General features: G+C 42.8%; 1 protein-coding gene across 1 annotated transcript; it reads right to left on the reverse strand.

The window, feature by feature from the left end:
• Positions 1-228: 228 nt before the first annotated feature.
• On the reverse strand, positions 229-22,040 carry klhl20 (kelch-like family member 20). The gene is made up of 14 exons (XM_034703808.1): positions 21,903-22,040; positions 17,849-17,912; positions 12,941-13,198; positions 12,716-12,824; positions 10,244-10,450; positions 6,112-6,270; positions 5,900-5,994; positions 5,684-5,799; positions 4,324-4,507; positions 4,086-4,229; positions 2,789-2,922; positions 2,429-2,637; positions 2,143-2,249; positions 229-2,019 (listed from the first exon to the last, which is right to left on the reverse strand). Exons 2-14 carry the CDS (start codon positions 17,869-17,871, stop codon positions 1,935-1,937), a joined length of 1,830 nt encoding a protein of 609 aa, XP_034559699.1. The 5' UTR covers positions 17,872-17,912; positions 21,903-22,040; the 3' UTR covers positions 229-1,934.
• Positions 22,041-22,867: the final 827 nt, after the last annotated feature.

Raw genomic sequence — 22,867 nt, forward strand, 5'->3', positions numbered from 1 at the left:
ATGGATTCTCATTTCATTTTCAGGGGGGGTTTGTAGACATGCCAGGGAAACGCTTCAGGTAGAGAACCATTAAAAAGTCGATTCTGCATGATATGTCACCTTTAAACTCTGAGCCTGCAGCCACACTGACCTCTGGTTACAACACTTTGACTCTGGCCTTGGTTCTCCCTTAGCAGCAGTAAATCCACCACCCAGAGGTGATCAGAAACTGAGACGTGTGTATCAAAGCCTGATGGATCTCACCGCTCCGTGTTGGAGAACTCAGTCGCTGATTTTATTTAAAAAATAGAGAACAGACATTTCCTTCATGACCTTGAACACACACTGTTTTTTAATTTGACCTTATCCCATGTTTACTGTCCTGTTGAGCTGTTTGAAGATCCTGATGGGATGCATCTATTCATCCTGTGTTCATAAAGTCACATTTGTAAGTGTGTTTGTAGATTTTAAGGCTTTAACAGGGATGAACAGGTTTGGGGGGGGGGCTACAGTACAGATGAAAAATAAAAACTAAGAATAAAGCAGAACTGTAAAGGTCTCCATGCTTCAGGAAGTGCTTGTTGGATGATCTGTGAGTGTCTTGAACAACCTGTGAATCAGGATCAGACACGACAGCATGAGCATGAAGCACGGACCAGGAGAACTTGAACACTCATGTTTGTGTTTTCTGTCTGCAACACTGTGATCTTGTTGAACTGAGTGCAACAGTATGAATGTCTGTGAGGTGACAGACTGAAACATCAAAGTCACCTGCGCACTTCTGCACTGCATCGCAAAAGAAGTCACGGTTCTTGTGGGGCGATGGGGGGACAGGTGCTGGTCTGACAGCCGACCTGTGACTGTTTCCTTTCTGCAGAATCTACAAACTGGAGCTGCAGGGTGTGTCGGCTGCTGAAACATAATCGACCAATGAGTGAGAAGACGTTCCAATAACAGAATGATGACGTGAGTTTGCATGGCGCCGCACACTGCTGGAGGCCTTCAGGATTCAGCACTGGAGCCAGAAATAAACCAACTTCTGTGCCCAGGTTCTGCAGGTTTTTGGTGGACTACAGGAGTAGATCTCTTGATAAGTGAAGTCTTTAAAAACTCAAGAGTCCACACTCAGGTAACAGCAGCCTCCTGTACAGAGCAGCAGACGGGCCTCCTTCAACACGAGGTGGAAAGGTTTAGATCCTGTTAATGTGAGCCGTCCTTCCTCTGGGATCAGAAGCAGTAAGTTTATTAAGCTTGATGGTTACCCGGACTGAAGACCGGATAACTTACTGTTTATGCTACACATGAAGCTCAAGGATGAAAGCTTCCAAGACTGAAGAAATGTAGAAAAAGAATGAAGGAGTTTTTTCTTCTTCTGACAATCATTAAACAACGCAGATGTTTTTAATCCGTCGTCGATGGTGTTCATAAAGGGCTGGCACCTTTAAAAAAAAGGGAGTGAAAGACAGAGAATTGCCTTCTTCTAATGACCTGATGCCTTCGACACACGAGCTGCTAGTCCCCGAGCAGCAGAGCAATCACACGCCAAATCAATGTTCCAGATTGAGAGGCTCAGAGGATGAGAACTTGGGCGGTAGTAACAGAAGAAGGACAGTCCGGTCCAAAGTGGAAGATTAACGGCGATTGATGGACTTCTTGCTCTCAGTGCACTTCAGGATAACCGTGAAGATAATCAGGTTATTCCAAAGTTAATGACCTCAGAGGGGGGTGGGGGGGAGGTGGGGGTGTTTGGGATCAACTACAGTTCAGAGTTTGTTCGTCTTTCCGTCTCGTCTTGTCTTTCCCCCCCCCCCGTCATCTTCCTCACCCCCTGCGTGAATCCCAGCGTCTCTTTTTGGGGAGGCACAAGAGTCGGTGAACACAGGCATCCACTGCAATGTGATGAGAAGTACGACCGTGTGTGTATGCGTGTGGGGGGGGTTAGAGGGGAGTTAGTGTTACCATATGTGGGATTCACAGTGAGTCATTTTAATAACGCCCACGCCTCCACCTAGCCGGCGATAGTTCATTCCTCCGTACAACCTGGAGAGGGACGAGTGGGAGAGGATGAGAAGAAGAAGAAGAAGAATAACATGAACATGATCTCTAGCAGGAGCTGTGACAGAGAAACAGAGACATCTTTACTTATGTCACAGCGGCACTCACCTCCATGTGTTGGCGTCAGGGTCATAGACTTCTATAGTTTTGAGGTATGTCGTCCCATCAAAGCCTCCCACTGCCATCAGCTGACCATTCACCACAGCCAAGCCCACCTACACACACACACAAACACACACGTAGACTTCAGCTTGACACACTTCAAAGCATCTTTTATACCGGTACATCAATGTTTACATTTACTAACTGATCCTTCTGTCTCTCTGGTTATTAATATATGACTTATGGTGTTCAAATTGAGGACGTGAACACACTCCTACACACACACACTCACCCCACTCCGTCTGGATGTCATGGCCACGACAGGAGACCACTGGTTGGTCCTGGGGTTGTATCGCTCAGCACTGCTGAGCTCTGTGGTGTCGTCTCTCCCTCCGACAGAGTAGATCATGTCCTGGTAGACCGCGCAGCCCAGGTGCTTCCTCCTGGTTCCCATGGGAGACACTGTATGCCAGCGGTTCTCTTGAGGGTTGTAGCGCTCCACTGAGAAGGAGAGGAAGACCAGGAGGGAAATAAAAGGAAACAGGAGGGTTAAAGAAGCTGTGTCTGTTTAATTAATCCTCACCAGAGACATTTACAAACATCTTCTGTTCCTCTCAATCTCATACATTCCTCCCTGTATTCAGCGTCACACCTGTGTTTAATGGTGACGTCCCATCAGAGCCTCCGACAGCATACAGGAACCCGCCCAGCACCGCCACAGCTACACCAAGTCGCCGGGTGCTCATGGAGGCCACACGCGTCCATTTGTTCTCCTTAGGATCGTATCTACAGCAGGAGACAAGCAGATGCTCTATTTACATTACCTCTGTAAGAATCCAACATCATATATCAACCCTTGTGAGGACAGATGTGACCTTTGTTGTGGTGTTGTGTTCAATATGTGCGTTGCTAAAGTATTAGTTAAAGCCACTGTTAGTGGGGGTTTATGTAATTAATGTGAAACATTTCTTGAAGTGATTGTTTCCTACTCAAAAGAATCTTTTAAGAAGTCTACACTTTGCTACAGGTGAAATGAAGGGATGTCCCGTCCAGCTTTTTTTATATTGAATATTTGCCGATACCGAGTCCCGATCCGATATGAGTTGAGCTGCACTGTTTTTTTTTTCCTTTAACAAAAATAAGTAATTAAAAAAAACAAAAAATATGTCTTATGTTTATTCCATTTAACTTAATCCAGCTAGCATTGTTGTACAACTCATCTGTTTTACAAGCTCTACTGTATGAGACCCATCAAACTGGTGTGCATGCATTACAGCATGCTTAAATCTGAGGCTGCTCTGAACGCAACTCTCAGGAGATGGTGCACGATTAACAACAGCAGCATCCGGCTGCGAGACGGAGAGTGTAAATATTGGGAGTGACAGCGAGATCGAAACATGCCCGGTTGCATGCCACTTGCTACGGAGCAGCATGCCAGTATAGAGACCAGCAGCTGCTGCTAGCTACGAGGATGCTAATGTAACAGACTGTCCTGTGTTTGGTTTGTGTGTTCACCTTTTTGAACCATGTGTCCCTGGAGAGTTATCATGGGGTGTGTACAGGAGATGTTTTTTCAGTAATGTATCTGGCGTTAAGGTCTGGTGGTGCTCATGTTCTACACTAAAATTGAAATCATGGCTTGAGTTCTACATCAATGTCCCATTTATTATTTTCTCATTATGTATACACAGTTAAGTGAACTCAGAACCCTCAGTTACACTCGCACCTTCAGCTGCAAATTCCGTTCAGTGACAGCGATGTAAATGATCAGCTAAAATACTGACCACACATCAATTAAAAAACGTCCAGATCGGCTCTGATCCGATGGCTGAGATCGAGATCGGGACATCCCTTGTAAGATGTGTTCTGTATTGAACTAATTCAAGTTGCTGGCTTCAGCTTCAGATATTCACTTGTGAAATGTATGTTTACACAACAACAAGAAATACCTTTCTACAATGTTGAGACAGGAAACTCCGTCTTGTCCGCCAACAGCATACAGGTAACCTCCGAGGACGGCCACTCCCACGCTCGTACGACAAGTGCTGGTGGGAGCCACGTCACTGCTCCACTGGTTCGTCTTGGGATCATACCTTCACAGGAGAGAGAGAGAGAAAGTAGAGCTTGTATACATTTTTCAAAGCCTCCTTTATGAAACATGGAATAATGAGAGTGTTCAGGTCGCACCTCTCCACAGAGTTTAGATACGATGAGCCGTCGTGACCTCCCACAGCATACAGCAAGTCATCCAGGACGCTGACGCCGACTCCACACCGCCGCTTACTCATCGAGGCAACCATGCGCCACTCATTGGTCTGAGGGTCGTAACGCTCCACGCTGGAAATGGCATCACCGCTACACCAACCGCCGACTACAGGAGTAGTGGGAGGAGGGTGAGTGTTATTATAGAGCACAAAAAGTCATGAAGGTGACTCATATCAGGCAGCATGAGATACCATAACACCGTCTTTCACATCTTGGAAAAGGGTTTCTAAAAGGAGGAACTTTACCCTGGAACAAGGGACTTTACACCGGAACTACGTCATTTCGACCGGTGGACCCAGGGTTTAAATTTAGTTCAGTGGTAGATAATCTCCCCCCTTAAAAGCCCCTGCTAGGGGGGGGTAGTACTTTGCTGAACGTGTCTGATTGGTAGATTAACCGCAGTGTTTTTATTCCTCCCTCCTTCCACAATAACATCACACACATCTGTGATTCACTTGATTTCTCTTTCTTTCATTAGTTTTTATTTGTTCTATATTTTTTGTATGTGTGTGTACTTTTCAAAAGAAGAAGCTGTGATTCTCTTGATTTAGCAGCTTGTAACAGTAGTCTTCTCTCAGCCCACCGTGAATGCGTCTCTCCCGGTGTTCCGGTTTTAAAAGTGACCCTGTAAACTGGAGACCCTCAGCTGAACGTGTCAGTGTTTGTGGAGTTTACACAGCTGTTGAAACACAGAGGGAGTTTTAAGATTTCAAAATATCCTCATCAGATATTTAATGATCGTCTAAAGATGTTTATGAGGGATGCATCCGGCTGAGAGTCTCCAGTTAACAGGGTTGCTGTTTAAACCAAAACACCGACCGATCTCTGCGACGGCGTTTTGAGTTAAAAGGATTTTAAAGCCGTGTTGAAACGTCTTTGCTACTCGCGCTTATCTCCTCTCACGTGTTGATTCAGTGAATCCATCTGTGATGAGATATAGCACCATCTTAAACAGCACCAGCTGAGTCTCTTCATGCTAACAGGCTAACTGCTGTGTTGCTCATAATGATACCTGCCTGTCCGTCTGCTTCTATGGTGTCATCTGTGATGAATGACATCCGTCTTTGTTTTACTGCCCTCTACTGGTCTGGTGGTGTAGTGCATTTACTTTTTATTTCCTCCATACGTCACTGGCCTGATTTGCACAATCTACCCGGGACTTCAGCCCACGGTCGAAACACAGACAACAATGGGGGCACAGGAACCTTTTAGTTCAGGGTGAAGTAGTTGTGGGGGCTAAAAGCACCTTAAAAGGTTGAAATGCACCTTAAGTTTTACTGACCTGCAAACAACACTTCACCACAGCGGATGGGTTTCCGGGGCCGAGTTCTGGGGCCCTGCATTAAAGGCCTCTCCTGTGGCAGCAGCAGGTAATTCTTCGCTTCATCAACCAAGTCTCTGAAATAACAGAGGAAACAGCACACCATGTAAGACTACTACTATTAGATTGAAGGTTAATCAGGCTTCTCTGAGAATTTAAATACATCCAGATCATCACCTGCACTCTTCGTCACTCTTAATGAGGGGATCTGACCCGACAGTGCCCACCAGGAACTTTGGGCTGAGCAGTGGAAGACGTACGTGCTGCAGGACCTACAGGACACAAACAAACCTACATCAGTTCAAAGTGTTCCTCTGCTCCAACTGAAGCCTGGAGGTGTGAAACAGACGCAGTGACTTTGTGCTGTGTGAGTTTTCCTCTCCACAAACCTGGGGCAGCTGCGGTCTGCGCTCCTGGATGCTGTATTTGACCCAGGCCATCACAGCGTTGAAAACCTGCTCCTCACTCCGCACGTTGAGCTCATCGCTGGAAATGATGTCAATCAACTGGTTGGCGGGCAGCAGCATGAACTCTTCACTTTCCATTACCTGAGAGAAGCAGAGCAGAGAGTCAGTCAAACACACACACACAGACACAGAGGAATGCAGTCTTACTCATCATCACTTCAGTGCTTTCTTCAAAAAGGGTTTATCCCTCTACAATACGACAGTTCAAAACATCACCCAGAAACCTGTGTGTCCGAATGTACTCCTCCTTCATGTGGTAATCAACAGAAGTCTGCCCATCGGAGAGGGAGGAAAGCTCTGAGCTAAATATTGATGATCCCACTCCAAACATTGAGTGAGAAGTGTTCCAGGACTCTGATGTGAAGCAGAATGACTCAGCAGTGAGATTAAATGTGTGACTTCAACAGAGCACAGTCACTGTTCATGTTAATCACTGACACCTGTTTTTACTCCTGCCTACTTGAAGGGCTCGTTCAGCCTGCAGGCACGTCACTGAGTTTACAAGCTCCGATCTGTAGAACATACTGCAGGTGTGTCAAGACTAGGGATGTCAATTTCAAGTATTTTCTGTTTTGGTCTTGTGACTGCATTCAAACTTTCTGGAAGGGGGTTCACTCTGTAATCCAGAAGGTGATTGGTAAACAGTTTTCACTGACTCCCTCTTTCTGTCTACTTAACCATGCTCCAGACATCCTCTTCGACTTGGACACTACATCTCTGTTGACAATTCTTTTGTTTCTGGCTAAAAAATTTTACTTTGCTGCAGTGGTCTACTCCTCAGGCCCCTATAGTTAACATGTGGATATCACAGATCTCTGCTCTTTTTCCTCTCCAGAAGTTGCCTCATGACCTTAATCAAAAACCAGACAAGTTCTGGAGGATCTGGGAACCACTGCACTCCTTCTTGCTGAAGACATAACTTATCATCTGTGCCTGGAAGATGAGGACTGTTTGCCCTTTCATTTATTTCTTGTATGTGCTCTTTGTTTACCTATCTCCTGTTGTCCTTTCATTTACTTACTTATTTATTTACTTATACATTTACTGTCTTGTGTATATGTACAGCGCATCGATCTCTGTTAGTTTGGGGTGGGTCTTTTTCTGTTTTCTATGTGTTTTGTTTTATTTTGTTCCAATGTTTGTGTTTATAAAATTGAAAAATCAAATTTAAAAAAAGAGTATTATAAAAAAAAAAAAAGTTTTCCATGTCAAAAACAATGCAAAATGCGTTTTTTCCCCTGAATTAAAGCTGGGGTTGGTGCTTGTCAGAGCCCCCATGGTGAGAGCTTTTTAGACTCTGATCCGGACTACAGTCCTGAGAAAAGCACTTCATCGGGTCAGAGGGGACAGGCCTGAAGTCGAGCGAGAGGGGCAGTTAATAGAGGCAGGGGACGTGGACTGAACGCCGGGGAAATGTACGCGCAGGAGGCGGGCAGAACGGCAGGACAGGATTTGAATGGTTTAAAATTATGGCACCCAAAAAACGGTGATTGGTTGGTGTTTTCCCAGGTTTACTCCGGCTGTAGATAGCAGCTTTTTTTCACTCTTTTTTTAAGAACACATTATGTATTGATTACCATCAGGACATAAAGATCATTTTAACCAGTATGACAAAAAGTGTATCTAAATCTGATTACCAACCCCAGCTTTAATTTTTCCTTTATGACACAATGTATATAACTGACAATATTAAACAGCTACTGATCGTATTGAGGTGTTAAAAACGTTAAACATGCTGAATATCAACATGTGGGGCAGGCTCATAATCTCTGCAGACATATAGTCATAAAAGTGAAGGCTCAGACTTCAACAAGGGGACTGAACAGAAACATATTTCAGACTCACAGTGTCCAGTTTTCTGTCTACTCGTTCTTATTGAGAAAAATAAGCATGTGAACGTGGTCAGGTGTCAGCCAGGAGTGCAACCAGGTCGAGATCAGTCCGGCAGCGGAGAAAAAAAGCGCTCGTGGAGACCTGTCACTCAGCCGCAGCCCCCAGCTGAGCGTCTCCGCTGTGAGTAACACCTTCAGTCAGCTGATTCACATGGAAACATGCTTTAAACTTAAAACACCTCCCTGATAGCTGAACGTTCCACGTGATAGAAAATCAAAACAAAAAAATGTGTTCAAATAAGTTCTTAACAATCAATCAATTAATGGTTTGCCTCTTGGTTGAAAGGGATGATTATAAAAGAACTTAAGAATTTAAAACAGTGCCTTATAAATGTTTTGCTTATAAACTCAAAAGCAGCAAAACGACTGTCTTCATGTGAAACAGAGTTTCCTTTCTTTCAGGCGGACTGAGAAAGGTTGCTTTTTGACAAACGCAGAGTGTGGCTGAAAACGAACAACTCTCTGTCAGGACCATCTAGGTGAAATCAACAAACAACTTATTCATGTAAATACATGTATTTTGTGCTGGACAGATTTGGCTCTTAGGAAAAGATCAAGAAACCTTCATTTGTGTTACTTGAGAAAATAAACTCAAAGGGCCTGATTGAAGGCGTGTCTCTCTCTCTCTCTCTCTTTGTCACATTTTCTGCAGTTTGTCCAGAATCTCATAAACCTTCATGACCATCAGTGAGGGAGTGAGGACCTTGGTAAAAGTTGGATATAAGACAACAAGAGATCAGCAAGGAGACAGTTCTGTGTAAGCCCCAGATCTCAACAGCCTGAAGCCTGTTTCCAGTTCCTCGTGACTCACAAGCTGCCGAACGACATTTTTCTGTATCTGCACGACTAAATTAAAGTCTTCAGGTGAAGGATTCCTCAAGTTTTCTTCTGTGTTGTTGTTTGAACTATCACAGAAGCAAAAGGTATGAAGGGCTGTGAACAACTGGAGTCTGACTGAAACAGAGAGCAGCTCTCCAGGAACAGAACATCAGCACCAGCTTGGTATCAGACGAGTCCCAAATTCAGGAATGGGCCGACACCAAGCACTGATCAACAACTTAATGTGGACCAGACTCATTTGGTGCAGCATACCAAGGTGCCGGGTACGCTGCACCAGAGGCATTTCCAATACTTGTATCAGTATGAAAACAGCTCCTTTTTTTAAAAGTCTGCCTTATCTCTCCATGCAGAATGATGATGTGACAGCTTCCCTTCTTCTGTACTCTCAAACCCTTCAATCATGCTCCCTCATCTTTGTCATCCTGAGTCAATAGACTGTACGGGGTTTTTCCATGTTGACCCAGTGAACCAGACACCAACAACTGTCTCAGAGTACGTGTGTATGTGTGTGTGCAGACGTCATGAGGGAGGTTTGGCAAACAGTGCTGAAGAAACTACGAGCGTGTGACGAGCTCTCCTGCTGATGACATTACATCATCGGTAAACACGGACACTTGTTGATTCTGGTTGTTTTCCAAAAGCTGTTTACGCACAAAGGATCAATTGGATCTGTAGTTTTCCCCACAGTGACGAGATACCAGAGATTTCAGAGTTCCTGGGATCCTATCTCACCCCCTTCCCCCCTAAACCCCCTCATCACTTACTTTAACTCCTCCTGTCCCATTAAAGTTACTAACCATAGACCTTTCTGGAGTCCCTGAGCTCCCTTGTCTCGTAGGTTCCTCTGAGCTGCTGTAGACATCCTCCTGCTAGCAACAGCTTCTACTACTCGTCTCATCACTATCTCCGCTCCCTCTCTCTCTTATTCTCTTCTATCCCTCTTTCCAGACCCAGCTCAGTCGAGGCAGATGGCTGTCTAACATGAGTCTGGTTCTGTTTGAGGTTTCTGTCTGTTAAAGGGAAGTTTTTCCTCACCACTGTAACTAGCTAAATATTGCAAGGTGCAATGCTCATGGTGGATTAAGGTGGGAACAGACTGAGTCTTACCCTGTCTTGGTGTTGGGTCTCTGTTCATAATTTGACAAAGAGTACGGTCTAGACCTCCTATGTTTGTAAAAGAGTCTTGAGATAATGTTTGTTGTGATTTGGCGCTATACAAATAAATTGATTGATTGAAATAAATGTAGCTGCATCATATACTGTGTTCTAACAAGTGTTTCTAAAGCCACTGAGCAGCTGTCCCTCTGTATGCAACCTCTTACCTCTTGAAAATTGTGCTGGGTGAACTTGTCTGCAATGCGGAGCAGCTCGCGGCAGGAGTGTGTGTCTGCGAAGGCCCTGATGCCCAGACAGTTGGAGGGATCCAGCTGTCTCTTGAGGAACTCGCAGCAGGCCTCCTGGATCTCAGCCAGCTGAAGGAGGCAGGCAGCAGGGAGCAGCGTCTGGACGTTTCCCTCCTCGACAGTCACCTGCAACATCAGAGTCTGGTCACATGCAGTCACAGAGCAACAGAGTTGAGACCGCTCACGCTTCAGTTAAAGTTGTTTTCTGTATCTTCCATCGCAGCTGTGGCACCCTGCAGCCGCCTCTCAGTCTCTACTGAGATCCTCATACTGACACTGGGTCACACCAAACTTGAAAAGTAGCATGAAACTAAATGAAGATAAAAAGTAATCCTCTTTTAATGCAACCACCAACAGGGCAGGTGAAATCTACCTCACTGGTTTATTGAAGATCCAGATTAAATCAGGACTACATTCTTATTGAGGTCACACATATCTTATTGCATTGAGATCCTCTCGGGCAGAAGTTTATCGTGCATTCTAAATACAAAAATGAAAATGTAAGGGGACAGGGTGTTCGCAGTGAGGGGTCCAACACTCTGGAACCATCTGCACGAGGAGATCAGGTCTGCTGAGTCAGTGAGCTCTTTTAAATCTCTTCTGAAAACATACTTTTATCACAGAGCCTTTCCTGATTTTATCTGGATTTAATCTAATTTAATTTAATTTAATCTGAATTTAAGCTGAATTTTATTTTATTTTGTTTGTTTTTTTTGGTTTTGTTTTTTTTGGTTTTGTTTTCTTTAATTTTGTTTTATTTTATTTCATTTTATTTTATTTTATTTTGTTTTGTTTTGTTTTGTTTTGTTTTATTTTATTTTATTGTATTTTATTTTGTTTTGTTTTATTTATTTATTTTTTGTTTTATTTTGTTTGGGGTTTTTTTTGGGTTTTGTTTTATTTTGTTTTATTTTATTTATTTATTTATTTATTTATTTATTATTTTGTTTTGTTTTGTTTTGTTTAATTTAATTTTGTTTTATTTAATTTTGTTTTGTTTTAGTTTATTTTGACTGTTTTAAGAAATATATTTTAAGAGTAGGGGACTTTTATGTATTTTAAAATATGTTTTATTTCATTATCTTGACTTGTGTGATTTTATGAACTGCCTGTTTTATTTTGCTTCCCATGTAAAGCACTTTGTAACTTGTTATTTTTTTTTTTAAGTGCTCTACAAATTAAATCATTAAATTAGTATCATTACACCAAACATGAGAACTTCCACATCATTTAAGCAAGATGAAAATTAAACTTCTCTTAAACCTTTGATAGAACTTAATTTTAAATTTAAACTCTGTATAAACATTAGAGCTTACACTTACAAAGGTTTAACTTGATATTTTATGATTTGGCCATCATTCTTTTTGAGTCTGCACCGACTGAAATATCGAAATCAACAAGATAAATTAAAAATTGAAAAATAGGGGAAGACTTGAAGTTGAAAGTTCTCCGCTCTAAATCCTTGTAGCCGTCAGATTTTACCTCCTTGGAGGTTCTATTAATCATCATTACTGGCCCACAAGCATTTCTCACTGAACAAGATATCACAGCAGACATGTGAAGTATGCTACAGGACTAGCTTGCTGGAAAACAGTTTTTATAGTCTCATTTTGCTCTGTTTTTGTTTTTGTTACTGTGCTCTTTAAAGACCGGACCGGACATGGATCTAGTGGAAGTCCCATGTAAATGTGACCTTCTTTGTGGACATCATGGACCCTGCATCCTCCGCTCTCAAGAGGAGAGAGACCACCTAGCTTTTTGTCAGCGCACAGTTCAAATGCAAGCATCCATGATTGCATGGGGATGCATAACATGGGTAGCTTACACATCTGTGATGGCTGCATTAATGCTGAACATACAGTATATACAGGATTTGGAGCGACATATGCTGCCATCCAGGGAAAGCCTTTTATGGGGAAGACCCGCATAATGCAGGAGGAAGATACCAGACCACATTCCGCATGTTTTACAACAGCATGGCTCTGCAGCAGAAGAGTCCACGTGCTAAACTTGTCACACATTGAAAATATTTGGCACAAAACATATGACAAGGGAGTTCCTGAAGTGTTCAGCAACTGAAATAGTTATGACAGGTATGTGGTTATATTTGCATGTAAGGTGAATCATTCCTCACTGATGAAGCTCATTTACATGAAAAAGCACTCTCGTATGTTTTTGCTAAAATGCTTAAAAATAGAAAAGCCTTGAGGCGCTGACGCAGATCCTCACAGATAATAATATCTTGCCTAGCGAGTTCTGCAGGAGCACATACAGCCATCATATGTTGTACAAGCTCCCCTTAGCTTTGTCATGTTCAGTGGAATTAACAGAACTGAGCAGAAACAACACATCAGCCTAATATCAGTGAACACAGTCCTCTGCTGCTGTTACCTGTGAGGTGTAGGCAAAGTCAATAAGAAGCTCCATGGCTCTCTCATCGATGTCCCGGATTACCACTTCAGTCTGCCTGCTCTCTGCCAGCTCTCCTGTGAACATCGCTCTGAAAGGAACACACACATAAAGAGATGCTACCGTGCCAGCTGCAGCTCTATTGTAATACGGCTCCGTCAGATTTCACATGAATGAAGAACACAACAACGCGGCGTCTCTTTGTACCTGAAGTAGGGGCTGCAGGCGGAGAGGATCACACGGTGGGCGTAGATCTTCTTAGCGCCCACCACCAGCACCACGTCGCAGAGCTCCCTGTGTTTCCTCAGCAGGTTGATCACCTCCAGGGTCTGCCGGGGATGTTTGTCGGAGACGTAGGGCATGCGCGCGGGCTGGGGGACCCCTTCAGGGAGCTTGTTGGGGTCCCCCAGAGTACAGCGGCTGGTGATGTCCATTCCAGTGGCGTCTTGGCGTGCGCTGGTGACCCTAAAACATCAAACAGATGATGAAATGATGACGCAGGGTGTTTTGAATGAATTAGAATACACACACAAAGAAACAAAGTAAATACAGGTGTCCTTGAAGTCGTTCTTATAACTTGTTGCCTTATCCAAAAAGCACCTCCCACCATCCTTCAGTCTAGAAATAATTATAATAATACTTTATTTATATAGCACTTTTCAATACAAGTAACAAAGTGCTTTAAAGTGGGCAAGAAAAACAAGAAGGGCAAAGCAAAATGAAGCGATTAAAAATAAAATGAAATAAAAGCTTAAAAACATACAAACTTATAAAACAGACTCTTAAAATCAGAGCTAAAATGAAATAAAATCACACAATAAAAGCTCTCCTGTAAAAGTGCGTTTTGAGTAATGACATAAAAACACGGGACTGATTCTGCAGGACTGATCTCCTCTGGCAGGCTGTTCCAGAGTGTAGGAGCCCTGACTGAAAAGGCCCTGTCCCCCTTTAGTTTTTAGTCGGGTCCTTGGAACAGCTAGTGTAGATGAGCTAAAATCAGGGTGATGTGGGCACATTTTTTAGTTCCTGTTAAAAGACGAGCTGCGGCGTTTTGAACTGTTTGAAGACGGTGGATTGATTTTTGACTAAGACATGTGCACAGGGAATTACAGTAAGCGAGACGGGAGGATATGAAGGCATGAATACCTTTTTGAAGACCTTTTGCTGACATTAAAAGGTGACATATCATGCAAAATGGACTTTTTAATGGTTCTCTACCTGAAATATGTTTCCCTGGCATGTCTACAAACACCCCCTAGAATGAAAAAAATCCATTCTGCCCCTGTTTTGATTTCTCCACCTTTCTGTAAATGTGTGTGAAACGAGCCGTTTCAGACATCCGTGTTTTTGTTACGTAACAACAATATCCGGTCTGTCACGGAGTCAGAGCTCGGAGCTTGTTCAGCCCATAGACTGTATAAAATACAACTCAACCCCTCCTCCGTTTTTCATTACCTGCACACATGTGTGGTAACAAGGAGCTTAGGAGGGAGGCATGCTAGTTGTAGGCTGTCTTAATAAACACAAAATCGGTTTTACTCCCCACATCTGCAGATTTGAAGATCTAGTGGATGATTTTATTTATCATGGATAAGTGCTAGCGCTAATTAGCATAGCCACATAGCTACATATTCATAGCTGTAGCTGTAGCTGTGTACCAAGACACACGTCGACATACTGACAAATAAAGCAACAAGAAACACTAAATCTGTGACCAATCCTTCAGAAAAGGTCCTGCTGCCTTTCTGGTAGAGGTCGGTTTTACTCCCCACGTCTGCAGATTTGAAGATCTAGTGGATGATTTTTATTTATCATGGATAAGTGCTAGCGCTAGTTAGCATAGCCACATAGCTACATGTTCGTAGCTGTGTACCAAGACACACGTCTACATACTGATAAATAAAACAACAAGAAACACTAAATCTATGACCAATGGTTCAGCAAGGTCCTGCTGCAGGCGCCTCTCCGTCAGGATCAGATTCTGGATCAGATTCAGAGGGTTGAAGTAACGCGGGTCTGTGAGCAGCCGTGTATATTCAGCCAACATGTAAACATTAGATCAACGTGCCGGAGAGCCGAGGCACATCCACTTCCTGAGGGGGCGTGGTCAGAGAGAAAACAGAGTGTTCTGAGGAGGACTGAAGAAGAGGGCTTTTCAGGCAGACCAAAATCTGATTTCAAAGTGTTTTTTTTAACATAAACTTTAAAGACATGTTTCGGGGACCTCTTAGACCAATATATATTGATGAAAAAAGCGTGATATGTCACCTTTAAGGACTTGACTTTGGATATATTTCTGAGCTGATAAAAACAATACTGGACAACTTTTTTCACCTGTGGCTCAAAACACAAATTCCAATCAAAAATCACACCAAGGTTTTTGGCTGATGGTTTGACATTATTTGAAAGCTCACCCAATTTTGGCAGGATATGATCCCTCTGTGCTGGGGGGGGGCAAACACAATGACTTCAGATTTCGAGTCATTCTGTTTCAAAAGGTTGTCTGCCATCCAAGATTGAATTTCTGACAGACAGTTGTGGAGATGAGTGATTTCTGATTGGTTATTATGTTTTATTGGGATGTAAAGTTGCATGTCATCAGCATAGCAATGATAACGGACATCGTATTTATGAATTATATGGCCAAGGGGGAGCATGTAAATGGAAAAAAAGAGCGGGACCCAGGACTGAACCCTGTGGAACCCCATGTGATAGGTTCGCCATAGATGAATATGAAAGAAAGAGCCTTTACTTTACACTGTATCTGTTTTAGACATGTGTCGCTTATTTTAAATGCACTAACATATTCAGAGTACTTGTCAATGCAAAGTCCACTCATCATAACACACCTGATCTTCTGTCTCAGTGTGGGGTATTTAAATATAGCTGTAAATGTATCTCCACGTCCGCCCTCATGTTGTGGACGTGGCTGACGTACGCTGCTAACACTAAACCCTGCCTCTGGAGTAATGTTTGACTTTTGTTTCTACACATTAACGACTGGAACTTGTGTCAAAGTCGGGTTGTTTTTCAGATTTAAGTGATGAAATCTTTACAAATCTCAGCAGCGTATTTAAATCTGATCTGACTCACCGACACAATATCTGAGTCCGGCAGGCTGAGGCGATTTGAAAGGAGGAACTCCACACACTTCCTACACAAAGACCAGTCTACTCTTCACAAAGACCGGGCTGCTGTTCAGCCTGTGAAAACTGCCGTATAATGAGCTTTCTATGATGTGAAATAATCCTGATTACATAATCTGGGTAATCTGAGCTCACATTAAAGACTGAAAACTTTTAACTCCTGCTTTGCAAACTAGAGTTTTGTGTTTGAAAAACGTGAGATCATCCAGTCATGGAGGGAGCAACTAAAACATATGTGATAGACTGCTTATTACAGGTATACGACACATCAAGTGGGCACAGGTCATCTGCTAACACAGAGTACATGAAGTAATTATATGATGTTCTTTTTAGAGGATCCTCTGCCTGAAATCTTCTCCTCACAAACATGAGATCAAAAACTGATAGTCTTTTAAAAAGTCAGAAACACACACTGATTCATTTCTCTTACATGTTGTTATGTAATCACTGTTTGAAACTTGTTTTTTTAATTTTGGTGCCACATGTTTGTGACCATTTTGTTTTTGTTCCCATTATTCTTTAATTTAATGCTATTTTTTGTTTGTTTGCTCAATTACTTCATTTTAAGGATGGAACATGATTTTCAAATGCTCGAATATTCGTTCACGTATGAAAATTTAAGAGTTAATGTGAATATTATCTCATTTCAAAAGTTTTTCATTGTTTTTTTTTAATTAACTGTCATCATGGATAAAACAATATTACAATATTACAAAACAATATTCTATATTCTTGTCTCTCTCTCAACCTTACAGGTTAGCTGTCTTTCCAACAGCATCCATTACAATTCAGATTATGCAAACTAAGCGATGACGTCATTTAGCGACTTCTAGGACAGCCAATAGCTACTTTCCTTACTGAGGAGTTGACAACCCTGGTTTGTTAGGTGTTGAAGAAGGGTCTCAATACTGGGCAATGGCATATATGCAACCAGTAAGTTTGCAACACAACTAAAGGCCAAATTCCACCAGATCCGTCTCTGATCTGATGATCTAGTCTTGCCGGATGACGCACGATGCATCAATCTCAAAAGAGCAGATGGAGCGGGACAGGAAGTCAGGCACCAAAACAAAATAAAAACCTGGTTAATTTTCAGAATAAAACACTCTGTGTTATCGTTTGATTGTTTTTAACTTAACTATGACAAAAAAAAATGTCATTTTGAGCGGAGGCAGGCCAGGAGTCAACAGGTCAGAGGTTTTCAGAGGACCAGAAAGACAACATGGATGAGGAGAGGAGGAGGGGAATCCTTGATTGAGTGATTGCCGTGGGAAAACCTCGGTCATTCCAGCTGTCCGGCGGTCCTGCTCCGTGCTGTGTTCTGAAAACGCAACCAAAGGGTGTTGACGGACGAGAGAGCACAAAGTAGGACCGCAGCGGATCAGAGACGGACTGGACACGGATCTGGTGGAAGTCCTGTGTAAGCATCAAGGGTTGCTGCAATAATTGATTTATTTATAGAACTGTTTTTCAGATCTGAAATCATAGATCTGCTGTGACAGATCAGAGACGGACCAGACATGGATCTGGTGGAATTTGGCCATAACTGGGCAGGGCAGTGATGGATCAACGTCTCCTGGGTTCTGCAGGGTTAGAGGACTCTTTTTGTCAATAGAATCAGGTTCTACTGAAAACAGCACTCTGCTTTAAAATGAGAATCTTACTACTGACAGAACGTTGGATCTCTGGAGGAATGTTTCCAGTAATGGTGTCACACTTTTTGAATCACAAGTGAGCCAGTCTTTTAGTGGGCGTATTAGTTTGGGCACAGCTGCCTGCAGGGATGACACTGATGGCATGTCTCCCTGCTGCCAGATGAAGATCTGGAGAGATTCCAAAACTTAGAAAAGATTTGACTACTAAATATCTCACAGAGGAAGGGCCCAGGTTTTTAAAAGTACTGAAATCCTAATGTCATCCAGCAGAATCAGCATCTACAGAGTCCTTCACACACTGAGAGCACACGTACCTGCGCATTGGCTTTGCGTCCATGCACTGAAGATCAATGATTGGTCCCACAACTTCAGGTCAACCTACAGAGAGGACAGAAGAGTCAGACAGTCTTAGTGATCCACCTGATGCAGTGTTAGTCACAGGGTCCTTTCATAATCTCCCTGTTGTGGATTTGGTTTTTGATACAGTACAGTGTGACAGGGGTGTGGTGAGATCTCACCCAACAAGATCATGAGATATTAAAATAATCATCAGACTAACGCGTGAACGATGACACTTTTCTTTTACTGCGTTTTGTGATTCATGCTCCGTCACATGATGATGAAGAATCTTTTCATAATGGACCTGAAGAGTTTTGTGTTTGGACTTTCAGTGGATCTATTAGATGTTGGGTGGTCAGGCACCCTGTGTGGGTGTCAAGAGGTCTGAGCCAGCTTCAGGCAGCGGCTCCACACAGTAAGGATTCAATGTGTGAGTCTGAATCCTTGGGAAGAAGTTCTGAGATGAACTGATTATTAAAGGGTTCATTTCGGTTCAAACAAGACCAGTTGTGATTCTTTGTCCGGTGGGAGAGTAAGACTCTACAAGTTACAGACTTCAGAGCAGTGAGGGGGGACGATTATTTTGAGAGAGGGAGAGAGGGGGAGAGAGAGGGGGGGGGGGGGGGGGGGGGGGGGGGCAGACAGACAGAGAGACAGACAGAGAGAGACAGAGAGAGAGAAAGACAGACAGAGAGAGACAGACAGACAGACAGACAGACAGACAGACAGACAGAGACAGACAGACAGACAGACAGACAGACAGACAGACAGACAGACAGACAGACAGACAGACAGACAGAAGGAGACAGAGACAGAGAGAGAGACAGAGAGAGAAACAGAGAGAGAAACAGAGACAGAGACAGAGAGAGAGACAGAGAGAGAGACAGAGAGAGAGACAGAGACAGAGACAGAGAGAGAGACAGAGACAGAGACAGAGAGACAGAGAGAGAGAGAGATGGCAGGGATTGGTTGGTGTTTTCCCAGGTTTACTCTGGCTGTAGATAGCAGCTTTTTTTCCACTCTTTTTTAAGAACACATCATGTATTGATTACCATCAGGACATAAAGATCATTTTAACCAGTATGACAAAAAGTGGATCTAAATCTGATTACCAACCCCAGCTTTAACTGAAGTCTTACTGTCCCACCGGACACAGAATCACAACTGGTCTTGTCTTAACCAAAATGAACCCTTTAATGAATCAGTTCATCTCAGAACTTCTTCCCAAGGATTCAGACTCAGACATTGAATCTGTTCTGTGTTGAGTTGCGTCCTGGAGCTGGCTCAGACCTCTTGACACCTCCCGCAGGGTGCCTGACCAGCTGCCCAACGACATCCAATTTAAATATGACATTAAATTGTAAAATATCTCATTTAAAAAATGACACTGAACAAACATAAGCATTAACACATAAAAAATAATTTAAATATATAATTAAGAAAGACAGAGCGAAGGGCACACTTATTATTTTACATTGATAATTACAGTTTACAGCACCCTGCTGTCCTTCTATCTTTCATATCTGACCTGAAGTAAACTCCCCATTAAGTCTGTACTCAGATTTGTGTGTTTGCTCACACTGATTGAACACCTAACAAAACAGACACACCTGTCCGTTCTCAATAAATCAAACATCACTGCCCTACAGTGAACCCGGCCTCTGCAGAGTTTATACAGTTGTTGTCAAACAGGTGTTGCACTGGAGGCCTGTGTGGTGACACTTCAGCTTTTTCTGTTACATAATCACATCAATTAAAAACATCAACATGACATTACAGGTTTAATGCATTTTCTGATACTGTTTGGAAGAGATCAATTTGCACAAGATCCACCAGGGCTGCATTTCCTGAGAGGCACTCTGAGCAGCAGATATTAGAAACATGGACTTTCATAGGAATTGGAGCTGTGCAGCTGAGCTTCCAGACAACATCACACTTAAAGTACTTAACCTATCACAGATCAGGATTCATTAGTGGGAACCAGGACAGTTAAATGGTTACTACTGCACGCCATCAGCAGGACAACAGATGTTAATTGGCTTCCAACATTACCTTCCAAATATTCCTCTGTATTCCTTTAAAGCATATATTTGTATATATAAGGATGCATTCTCACAGGTACTAACAAACCTGCTAACACTCCAGATTTAGGCGGGAGTCTACCGCTTTTTAACTTATTCTCCCGAGTTGTTATTTCTCCCGACAATCTCCTGTTGATGTCAATCAAATGAGTGTCCCTCAACTTCTTTTTCAAGCAGTCCGCTACTTGATCCCTATATTCAAACCCCCAAAAACATCCTCCTCTCCTCTCCCTGTTGATGGTTTGATTCAAAAGACGCTGCATGAGATGGTTTTTGACAGCAGGTAAACACAGACACAGAGCGACAGGTAGATCTGTGACACCGGTCATGAGAATTTGTAAGAGTTCAACAAACTTCTGCACTGTTTAAAGATTTCATCCATCCCTCATTAAAGTGGGTTAGCCCTGTTCTTCCTAGCTAACTTAAGTTGTGACGTGCAATAACGCAGCATCCTCTTTAAAGTTCATGAGGAGAGTTTAGAGCTGTGCGACTCTGATGACAGTGAGAGAGACTATTACAATATCACAGGTGAAGTTATTAAATCACTAAACTCTATCTGATAACCTCAGGTGGAGATGCAGAGGAAGTCTCTTCCTTCTTTAAATAAAGAGCAGAAACCAGCTGAGGATGCAGAGGTTACTGTAGGTCAGATCACATGTAGCTGTAGGTCATGAATAGGACTTAAAGGACCCAGATAAATGACTTTAAAAAGCACACAAAGATGTAGATTCATGTTACAGAGACTCCTGCATTGAAATAATACCGTAATGGTATTAACATCAAAATATGGTGTCAATGCAAACCTCTACCTGGAATATGTGTGTATTAGTCCTCACTGCAATGGCTCACTCTCCTCTCACTCTTCAACATGTTTATGAAGTTTGTCATATTTCTAAGACATGGACTTTATTAATTGTTTATGTTTTTATTGCTAGTTTTTAGTGCAAACCTTGAATTTAAGAGACATTTAAAGTATTTGACTTACATATCTGTTTTTTTTAAATGTATTAATCTGTAGTTCAGGGTCATATATGGACAGGGTTGCATGGGTATTGGTTGATTTTACCATACTCCCTATAATTTCCCTATTTTCCACAGTCCAGTGTTTGCAGGTATGGCACTAATGTGGGCTACGTGTGTGTTTTCAGCAATTTCAGCAGACAGACCCGGTGTTCCGGCTTAATCAGTGACCCTGTTAAGTCGCGACTGTCTGCCCTAACTCGGTAGGGGTTGTTTCTTGCAACAGCTCATGAAAACGTCCACCTTGATTAGTTTTTTCATTGAAGGCACATCCCATCAGTGTAATTTGGCACCATTAATACTAAAAAATAAACCTGAAAGCTTTCTCTGGAACTCTATCCGTGTTTTGACAGCTGTTGTATCCACCACAACCAGTGACATACTTGGCCGAAAGACGCCAGTTAACAGGGTCACTCGTTGCACCGAAACACCGGATGCGAAGTCGGCTAGCTTGGTAGCTTATCTCAATTCCTTCTGCCTTAGGATTAAAGTCCCAGTAAGTCACAAGAATAGAAGTAAAAAACAATTAACCAGAATGTTATTTCAGGGTATTCACGCAAGAAGAAGTCATTATCTGAGGGAGCTAAGGGGGAAGATGTCTGAGGACGCCATGTGCTAACGCTGCTAGCACCAGGGTTAGGAATCCACAGGCGGCTCCCCTCACAGGATAAATGAAGAATGTAAAGTTACTCGACAGGATGAAGGGAAGACACCCTTTAATTAACAGTAAACACATCCCTGAGAGGAGTGGAGTGTTGGAGTATCTGCTTTAACAAGCCTGCCTCAGCCTCGGATCACACAGCAGCTTTTAAAGTTCTAAACTGGGACGTTAATGCTAACGTAGACTCACTTGTTGTCAAAGACCGCGAGAGTTTGGTCGGTATTAACAGAAGACATGAAAACTAGAAACATTAAAGAAGGTTTTTACCTTATACTGCCATCCCAGAGACGCAGGAGTCCCCCGGGTGTCTAATGTTTACAATTTAATGCCGTCAGTGGAACACTGGAGCTTTTCTTCCTCGGTGTGATTATGCGCATGCCAAATGCCAAGCGCAACTTCCGGTACAGGTTTTTCACAATAAAAGCACATGACGTCATTCTATTCTTGGGTCCGAGAGCTGAGCCATATGTGGGAACCATAGAGGGAACTATCACACCCTGCATATTAAACAGGGACGACAAATCAGAGGAAATGGACCACTAAAAGTAAGACCAAATTTAGTCATTAAAGCAATGTTTAATGGCTCTCCAGTTTCAAAACAGATCATATTTTATTCTGTTTTTTATAAAAGCTGAACAAGTGAACAAACAATTCTGGTTACTTTTTTCTACAACTGATTAAGAGGAATTTTAATGAATGTGTGAGATTTTTCACTGCTTTCCTCATTCCTGGACGCAGGGGTGCATCTGGCTCGGCTGGTGGTGAAGCTTTCAGCAGTGTGTCTGCCCCCTGGTGGCTGGCTGCAGTATCGGTCAAAAAATCCATCTCCCCATTCATTTGAATGGGGGAGCAGTCAAACTTTAAAAAATAAATACACGTCGTACGAATGTTTCTCCCATCCGTATGCTGTGGTGATATGTAGTTAGTATTTGAGTGTTTTGTGTTCAAGGCCTCTTTTTTTCTGAAAAGTTTCTTTTTCGTTAGTTATACGAGTGTAAAAAACGGGGTTTTACTTCCTGTTTCCTTTGATTCACAGCCGCCGTAGAGGGAAACTTCAAAGGATACACAGCGTCTTATGACGTTACGCTGTAGGGCGGAGCTTATTACAGTGGCTTCACAGGCTCTGGCTGCACAATGGCGGCGCCCAGGAGAGGGATTTTTTGGCTTCAGAACCGTACAACGGGAAGAGGCGGAGCAACGCTGTCCATTTTTATTTACAGTCTATGCCTGGA

The sequence above is a fragment of the Notolabrus celidotus genome, chromosome 15 (assembly GCF_009762535.1).
Source record: "Notolabrus celidotus isolate fNotCel1 chromosome 15, fNotCel1.pri, whole genome shotgun sequence".
In the NCBI taxonomy this organism is placed as follows: domain Eukaryota; kingdom Metazoa; phylum Chordata; class Actinopteri; order Labriformes; family Labridae; genus Notolabrus; species Notolabrus celidotus.

Excerpts from the sequence above, each read along its gene's own strand:
- klhl20 (XM_034703808.1), bottom strand. The coding sequence starts at position 17,871 with ATGGACGCAAAGCCAATGCGCAG. Across the intron at positions 6,271-10,243 it reads CCCAGCACAATTTTCAAGAG|GTAATGGAAAGTGAAGAGTT; the intron begins GTAAGAGGTTGC and ends TGCTTCTCTCAG. Across the intron at positions 4,230-4,323 it reads TATCTAAACTCTGTGGAGAG|GTATGATCCCAAGACGAACC; the intron begins GTGCGACCTGAA and ends TCTCCTGTGAAG.